Source organism: Girardinichthys multiradiatus, chromosome 14 (genome assembly GCF_021462225.1).
Source record: "Girardinichthys multiradiatus isolate DD_20200921_A chromosome 14, DD_fGirMul_XY1, whole genome shotgun sequence".
Classification (NCBI taxonomy): domain Eukaryota; kingdom Metazoa; phylum Chordata; class Actinopteri; order Cyprinodontiformes; family Goodeidae; genus Girardinichthys; species Girardinichthys multiradiatus.
In genome coordinates, this window is record NC_061807.1 from 1,922,504 (window position 1) to 1,931,724 (window position 9,221).

Consider the following 9,221-nt stretch of genomic DNA (forward strand, 5'->3'; position numbering starts at 1 on the left):
TCCACATCTTCCCCGTCTCCTAGCTGTACTTGCATCCGAACCATTCACATACCAGTTTATGCTGTACACCACCTTTTCCAATATCAAAATGACGTTTCTTCAATAATTAAACAAGAAGCCAGTTGGGTAGATAAACAATGTGTCAATAAACCCAAAAATCAAATTGTTATTTTCGACCGGAGCACTCCAACAACGAAACCTCCAGGCACTGAATGGCTGCCAGCCTGAGCTTCCTATGCTCCTCCAGATGCTTCCCGTTGACAAATTGTTATTATTTGGGGTTGTTTGGTTTTGGTTTCTGGTTTTTTCTTTATATGCTTTTCACACTTAAGGTTTTGAATTGTTCTTCTGTTTATTATTATTATTATTATTATTATTATTATTATTGTTAGATTTTGAATCATGCTTCTGGTCATGCTTTAGTTTTGTTGTCTTGATCATGTTTTGTCAAGTTTGGTTTTCGAATCTTTTTATGCTTTAGTTTCATGCTTTTCTAATTATGTTTCTATTAGTTTGTATCCTTGGATTTCGTTCTGCTCAAGACATGTTTTGTCCTGTCAATTAAGTTTATTCAGATCAACTGCACCTAGTTAATCTGTCTCCTTGCTTCATCTGGTTCACACTCCATATATACACACCTGTCCTGTTTATTCCTCGCGGAAAGGAATACTTCTGACTGTAACATACAACACATCCTCCCCTGTCTCTGGCCTTCCCTGTCCTCTTCTAATGTTTGACCTTGCACTCTCTATGCGTCTCACTCCCTAGGCCTCTTCTATGCTTCACTCCTTAAGGTTAACCCCCCCTATTTCCACACATTCCAGCTACACACATAGATAGTTTATATTCTACACGACCGACCTGGAGGTTCTGCCCTCTCCACTGCTGCTGGAGCACATGGAGCGTGAGGTGGTTCAGCACCATTCTCCACCTGCTCCCCTGGCTGCGCACTCTGGTCCGGCAGTGACCTGCTCGCCCTCCTCCCGCCGCAAGAAACATCGGTGCGGAGCACTTTCCATGGTTCGGCTGGCGAGGAGGTGGTTTCCCTGCCGGCCGACGTGAGCGCTGCAGCAAGTAAGCCCGCATCTTCGTCTGCCACCGCACAGTTTCCCAGGCTTGCTGCAGCTCCACCCATGCCGTCTTCGCTCTCTCCAGCCCGGTGTTCTGAGGCAACACCTGACGAGCTGGAGCAGTGTTTAAGGGTCTATGCACACCAAATCAAGAGCTTCAGGACGACTAGCCTCATTTATTCCTCTCCTGAGCTGATGGTGAGGATCAGGCAGATGGAGAGGGATTATGAGACTGCAGTCAGGCAGTTTTACTGCCACCCACCTTTGCCCACGCCATGTCTGCAGGGGAATGCTGGAGCTCAGTCCACGTCATGTCTCCAAAGTGGTGCTGCAGAGCACAGTTTGTCCTCGTTCTGGCCTCTGAGGGTTCGCCAGATCTTCGCCGTTGGCCGCCATGGTCTCTACGCCTCTGCTGGTCTCCACGCCTTCGCCGCCAACCGCCCAGGACTGTGTGTTGCAGGTCCTGGTCACCCGCCTGAACTCTTGTTAGATTTTGAATCATGCTTCTGGTCATGCCTTAGTTTTATTGTCTTGTTCATGTTTTGTCAAGTTTGGTTTTCAAATCTGTTTATGCTTTAGTTTCATGTTTTTCTAGTTATGTTTCTATTAGTTTGCATCCTTGGATTTTCGTTTTGCTCAAGACATGTTTTGTCCTGTCAATTAAGTTTATTCAGATCAACTGCACCTAGTTAATCTGTCTCCTTGCTTCACCTGGTTCACACTCCATATATACACACCTGTCCTGTTTATTCCTCGCGGAAACATATTTCAAATCATGTTCAAGTCTTGTTTTCTGGATCATGCTCACGTCTTGTTTTTTGTTTCATGCCAAGCCTGTCTCGCCTGCCCGTTCCTGCCTCTTCTATGAGCGGGTTTTTTGTTAATTAAATACTTTTGCACTTACCATCATGCTGCCTGCTAGTCTGCATTCTGGGTTCCTACGCTGCTCAAGTCCTAACACAAATACGCTTCCTTATAAACACAGTTTGAAGCGTCAGAGTCAGTTCGTGACAGTTCCTGTATCGGTCAGGTGACTTTCTTCTACTGATACGCGCATTAACACGGGGTTTTAAAACTACTCAGCAGCATCGTTATTGGTTGAAATGGGAGAAATGCTAGAAGAGAGCAATTAACATTAAATTATTGGGCTAATTTAAGAGGTCATAGAGAGGATCATCCAACCCAAAAAGCAATAAAACCTTCTCGGGAAAAAGAGATAAAGGATTTTAGAAGTTTGGGTTGGATTGTGAATAAGAAAATAACAGAATTCAAAATAGATCAGGTTAATATAAGTCAAACAGTTTTATTATCAGTGATACAGCCTTGAATAATTCCAGATGCCATGTTAGATTTTACTTTGTTGAAACAGAGAAATGAAGATAAGGAATTTATTTTAAATTCACATATAGTACAGGATTATGTCAATAAATATTATGGTTATGTTGCAATTTATACAGATGCTTTTAAAAATATATTAAATAAAGTTGGAGTAGCTTTAAAGTACCAGAGTTCAATGTTAAAATAAGGAAAAGAATAAATGATTGACTTTCAGTATAAACAGGAGAAATGACTGCAATATTATTAGCCATTCAATGGGTTGAGGAAATAAAATCATTAAGATCAGCAATTTGTTCAAATTCTAGTTCATCATTAGTTAGTTTACAGTATAATCATTCAGAAAGCAGACCAGATATTTTAATAGAAATTCAACACACATTATTTAGAATAAATATGGAGGCTTTAATGATACATTTTCTATGGATACCAGCACATTATGGTGTTAAAGGAAATGAATTGGTAGATAGGTCAGCAAAGGAAGCTGTTAGAAATTTATCAGTAGATGTGGTTATTAATGTTAGTAAAACAGAAATAAAAATGTTAATTGAACAGAAAATGATGGATAAATGGCGAAAGCAATGGGAGAAAAGAAAAGAAAGGACATTGGTTTTATAAAATTCAAAGAAGACTGGAGAAAAGAGAAGAACAGGAATGTCAAGGAGGGAAGAACCAATTATTTCTCGTCTCAGATTTGGGCATACTGGGTTAAAGAGTACTCTTTTTATTTTAGGGAAACATTGTAATAGTAAATGTGAATACTGTGAAATAGATTAAACCATAGAGCACAGCTGTACAATAAAATGTAATTCCCGAGAGACATTCTGGTCCACACTCCGTACCAGTAGGTGGCGGTAATGCACCAACTTTGTTGTTTGCCAACCCCCGTTATAAATTAAGAAGAAGAAGACGTGGTTTTGCTCTACAAGCTCGAAGCATCGACGTTGCCGGAGTTTGGATCGAAGCCGAGTTATAACTACTCAGTAACTGTTAAAGGATCTTTTGAAGAGAAGCTAACAACAAAGATGTGGAGACAGCAGCTCAAACGGTGGCAGAGTGCAGCAGTGGGAGAGATTTCCCAAACAGCTAAAGAGGACAAAGAAGATCAGCAGCGTCTCAACATCCTGGAGGCTGATTTCAACCCTAAAGTTCTGCTGCACAGATTAGGTTTGTATGTTTTCATGTCAGTTACAGTTTAGGAACATTTTAGGTGACTAATGGATTAGCTTCTTAAAGACCAAATGTTCACCATAGACTTAAAACGTAAACGCTTCGTTACTCGGTGGGAACGACCCACGTCCGCCATTTTGATTGGTTTGTTGTCCTTCGACACCGATACAAGTTTGTTTAGAAACTAATTAAACTAAATTGTTTTAATGAAGGAGGTTGTCAAAATAAGTTTTCGCTCGTTTTCATAAGAGAATGAAGGTTTTAAACATATTGGGTCTTCTTTGACTGTTCAATAGCAATGGTGCTGGTTCTGATGTTGATATCCGGTGTTGTGCGAAATTCTGTTCCCCTGAAATATTCTGTTCCTTCTGTGTCGGGAGCGCGCACTGCAGCCAGAGGCGGATCCGACTGTCTTAACCGCTTTTCTGATCGATTTGTCGGTAAAACGCCGAAACGTATTCATGTCAATGTTGTTACTTAATTTTTAATCAACAGCTCCTAGAAAAAATAAATAAATACAAATTGAACCTGGTCTTGTGAGGTTGTTTTTGCACAGTTTCGTGTTTGTCTTTGCCAACTTGTGACATGTTCATTTTAACCTGACGGACATCAGTCAGCCACCAACACGTCGTGTTTATTTCTACTTTTTTATTACTGATATAAAACAATGGATGCTCACTCTGTTGGCTTCCTGAATAGATGAGAGTGTAGCTTATTTTTCTGGTAAATCGCGTTCTAATGTAAAATATGACAAAATACTGGATTAGACATTTTACTGCTTTGATAATGGTGCTGTCTGATGTTTTGTTTAAAATAATCCACTCTAGTATTATTTAAGTACATATTAAACATACTGTCCCTGTCATCTATGAGAACATATTTCCTCTCTTTTAAAAAGAGTTTAAAATTTTTATGGGAACATCATAGGAGAACACAGTATTCCAGCTTGACTCTCACACCTCGTAATGTTTTGTTGCCCCATGGGACAGGGATTAACCAATCACCTTATACTTTGGGTGGGTCATTCCCAGTGATGTCAGTAACACGTTACTCTAATATGATCACTTTTTCAGTAACGAGTAATCTAACACATTTCTATTTCAAATCCAGTAATCAGATTAAAATTATTTATCCAAATCACTATGCGTTACTATTTTTGTCATTTTCTCTTGTAATTTAATTTTTATTCCTCTATGCGTCTCGGGGAGTGACGTCTGGTCTATGCGACAATTCAGTCACGTTATCATCACCTGTGATACTACGCCATCACAGAAACGTAAATAATGGAGGGAGGAGAGAGATACGCATTTTGTAGCTGGAAATACAGGAACTATTTTGAGTTTCTGTCAGCGAAGGATGACAATATCAATGTTCGTTGTACCCTCTGTGCACCACATCAAATCTGAAGAAACATTTGGAATCGCAGCATGGGACAGTCAGACTGACGGAGCAAGTCCCGCCAGGTGCTTCGAAGCAGAGGGATGCGACGGGCCCTCCACTAACCAAACAACAAAAGCTGGATTTCAGTGCAAAACCAGCAGGTGGGGAAGAGTTAAAGAAGTTAGTCGGACATGGTATGTAGTAGAAGAAATGCTGCCCTTAAACACGATTGACTCGCCCTCGTTTCGTGTCATAATAAACAGAATCCCCACTACTGTAAATGCCGAGCTGCCTCACAGAGGAGCTTTTTCTGCATATCTGGAGAAGGAGTATGCAGAGATGGAGAGAAATCTGAAGGCCGCACTGAATGAGGTCGACTTTGTGTCAACTACCGCAGATATATGGACTGCTAATGGCAACAATAGAAGCTATATGGGAGTAACACTCCACTGGATCCATAGATCCACATTAGAGCGCAACACGGCTGCATTGGCATGTAGGAGAATTCGCGGTAGACACACATATGATGTTATTGTTGCAGAAATTGAAAACATTCACTCTTCGTATGGACTACTCAACAAAGTAGCTGCAACAGTGACTGATAATGGATCCAACTTTGTGAAGGCGTTTAAAGTTTTCCAGCCCGTCACAGAGTCCGATGGTGAGACGGAGGAGGAAGAGTCCTCCCGCACAGATGATTGTCACTTTTTTGGATATGTCAGAAATCCTAGCAGCTGAGAAGGAAGTTGATGGCCAACTGTGTCTACCCCCGCACCACAGGTGTGCCTCACACACCATCAACATCATTTCCACAAGTGATGTGGAGAAATATTTAACTTCCCATGCAGAGAGCAAGGCCGTTTATAGGAGCAGCACAGCAAAATGCACAGCGCTATGGACCAAATCCAGCAGATCTACCCTTGCATCAGAAGCAGTGGAGGAAGTCAGCAAAAGAAAGTTCCTGGTACCAACATCCACAAGGTGGAATTCATTTTTTGATGCTGTAAAGAGAATTGCAGAAATTCCCATGAGTGAGCTGAATACTCTATGCACCAAGCTGGGAGTTAAGTGCTTCATAGACCGAGAGTACCAGTTCCTTCATGAGTACTGCACCTTCATGAAGCCCCTCACTGCAGCTCTGGACATTTTACAGGGTGACTGTCCTTATGGGACTTTACTACCCACACTTGAAGTTCTGATGCAGAAGACCCTGGCTGTGAAAGATTCGCTCTCCAGGATGACTGCAGGCCTTCCAGATGCTATAGTGCAGGTATGTTCCACCTGTAAGCTACTTAAAATTTCTTACACAGGATTTTTGTACATTGAACAGTATTTTCAATATTGTGGCAAAAAAAGATTAAAACAAATGGAAATGTCAATAAGAATCCTAAAACAAAACAAAAAAATCCATAACATTGATCCCACATTAGGCATGGTTTGCAGGTAATTCAATTACATAATAAACAGTAGGCCTTGTAGACATATCAAAACATATAAATTATATTTTTCAGGCTATCCAGACTCGTTTTGCTGGTGTGCTGGACGACAAAGATGCCCTTCTCGCAGCTGTCAGTTGTCCTAAATTCAAACTTCGATGGCTAAGAGATGCAGGTAGGAGGGAGCGAGTGAAAGAGCTTCTGATAACCGAGTGCCGCACAACTGCTCCTGCACCACAGAGCTGCACTACAACTGCTAGCCAAGGTGAGATGGACTTTTTCACTTTTGAGGCAGAGCCAGACGACACCTACTCTGCAGAACAGGAAGTCATGGACTACCTTAGGTCAGCCTATGACCTTCAAATTCTGCATCGATTTACAAACATAAAGAAGATGTTCTCCAACCCCATCAAGTGCTCCTGTGGAGCGGTTTTTTAGTCTGGGAGGTTTGGTGCTGACACCTGGAAGAAATAGACTTTCTGACAGGAGGTTTGAAAAGCTTCTGTTAATGAGATACAACCACTGGTTTACTCGTCCCACTCCATTGTTTCACTCATAAAATGGGATTATAACATAAGATTAAGCCAAAGTAACAAAAGCAGACATGTCAGCCTATATGTGGTTATACACTACTGTAAACTGTTAAAGCCACTCCTTGCTGCTCCATTGCTGTGAACAGGTTCCATGTTTAGTTTTGTCATTACAGTGTTAATATTTAAACATGTCTGGTCAAGAAAGACTGTCTTCATTATATTTTTTTATTTAAAAAGTATTTATGTTCAACGAAGTGAAGAAAAACTATTTTATTTTTCAAAAAGTATTTGTTTAGTGAAGTCAAGAAAGTCACTGTATTTTGTTTATGTAAAGCAAGTTTTTTATGATACTAAAGTCAAGAAATACTATTTAATGTTTTCTAAAAAAGTATTTATGTTTAATGAAGTCAAGAAAGACTTTTTTTTCCTTTTTAAACATGTATTTTTTCCTGAAATGGTTTTTAAGTTCAGCTTTATATGTCGGAAGATACATTGTTGATGTTACCAATAAAATGCACTTTAAAAAAAGTAAGTATTGGCAAAGCTCATAATTTTTATGTTGAGATGGTGGGGGACTGTTGTCAGCAGCTGCTGAAAGTAACTAATAAAGTAACTTGTAATCTAACTTAATTACTTTCAAAATCAAGTAATCAGTGAAGTAACTAAGTTACTTTTTCAAGGAGTAATCAGTAATCAGATTAAAGTAACTATTTGAAAGTAACTATGCCATCACTGGTCATTCCTCACATCATACACAACAAGTCCTGTGAATGTGGACACATTTGCTCTTTATAGGCCTGAGATACTTTGGAGGAAAAGTGCAGTTATTGTTTTTAAATTTCAAAGTTGTTACAGTATTTTGCTAATCTTTGGTCTTTTAATACATTTGCAGTTTATTAATGCATTTATTGGTATAATCGTGAAGGATTACAACATCTAGAATACAGGTCAGGCTGCTTTTATTGATTCATTTGCAATGACAGCAATGTGGAAAGTCCAAGATTAAAGGTAGATCTCATGTATTCTACTATGTGTTTATGTGTGAGTTTTCCATGTGGTAATAACAGTTTTGAATCAATGATAAGATAATATGTTATTGGTTGTGATATTTATTCTTGAATATATATTACCAGGTTTTGCTGTAGCACTTAGAGCAAATTCAAATGTTGGTACATTGTTTGTATAAAACTAAACATACATTTTTGGTTGGTGACATCAAAACATGTTTACTACTTTTTAAAAGCACAGATGAACCCAATGGATTATGAAGTAATTCTGGGAATTAATAATCATCACAACCACTGGACATCAGTGGTAAGAATTTGTTTTTATATTTTAAAAATATCTTATATAATAGTTATGTCATAAGCAAAAAACACATGAAGACTGTTGATTGCACACTTATTAGGTGATCTACCCACAAGACAAAATATCTTTGTTCTTAGATCCACTGGGGGAGTCAAAACAAGACATCCAGAAATGTTTGCAAAGCTCAAGGTATGGGTAGATATGAAATGTTAACTTAAGCATTAAATTCAGATGACGGTTCTTCTTATTAATATAACTATATTAACAGGGCATTTATGAGGAAGAAGGGATGCAGTGTGTCAAGGTGGACATGTGATACTGTCAAACATCCCAAACAACAGGACAGTACATCATGTGGAGTATTTGCATTGAAGATCCATACAAATGTTCACACAATGTATGATGTATATTTTAAGTTGGAATAAGAAGGAATAGAAAATGAATGGATGTTATAATTGTAAAGAGATGTTTTTTCTGAAAATGCCTTATATTATTTGTCCTTTTTCTAGATCCAAAGTGAGATGTGCCTGAGGTGGTTTCATCAGGCATGTGTGGAAAGCCCACCAACAGACAACCCATTTAAGTGCTTTGCATGTTCTTTTTAGGTTTGTGTGTCTGCTGTGGTGTGCTTGTTTGTTTAGACTTTCTCTAAAAGTCAATAAATTACATTTTGAAAAATAAGCGTGATATTTTTCTTCAAAAAACTTTTGTATAAGGTAACTAGGGGAAGAAAAGACCCAACGTCTCAAAATGCACTAGATGTAACATCCATGAATCCTGTAAGTTATTTTGTTCCCATGTTATAGAGGGAGAACTGATTATTTCAGCTGTCTGGAATATTCTGTTCCCCTGTAATTCTGGCAAATAAAGAGTAAATGTGTCCACATTCACAAGAATAGTTGTGTATGATGTGAGGAATGACCCACCCAAAATATAAGGTGATTGGTTAATCCCTGTCCCATGGGGCAACAAAACATTACGAGGTGTGA

General features: G+C 39.1%; 1 protein-coding gene across 1 annotated transcript; it reads left to right on the forward strand.

The window, feature by feature from the left end:
* Positions 1-3,666: 3,666 nt before the first annotated feature.
* Positions 3,667-7,895, forward strand: LOC124881166. The gene is made up of 2 exons (XM_047386702.1): positions 3,667-6,225; positions 6,467-7,895. The coding sequence occupies exons 1-2, from the start codon at positions 5,614-5,616 to the stop codon at positions 6,827-6,829; spliced, it is 975 nt and encodes a 324-aa protein (XP_047242658.1). The 5' UTR covers positions 3,667-5,613; the 3' UTR covers positions 6,830-7,895.
* Positions 7,896-9,221: the final 1,326 nt, after the last annotated feature.

Excerpts from the sequence above, each read along its gene's own strand:
- LOC124881166 (XM_047386702.1), top strand. The coding sequence starts at position 5,614 with ATGGTGAGACGGAGGAGGAAGAGTCCTCCCGCACAGATGATTGTCACT. Across the intron at positions 6,226-6,466 it reads TTCCAGATGCTATAGTGCAG|GCTATCCAGACTCGTTTTGC; the intron begins GTATGTTCCACC and ends TATATTTTTCAG.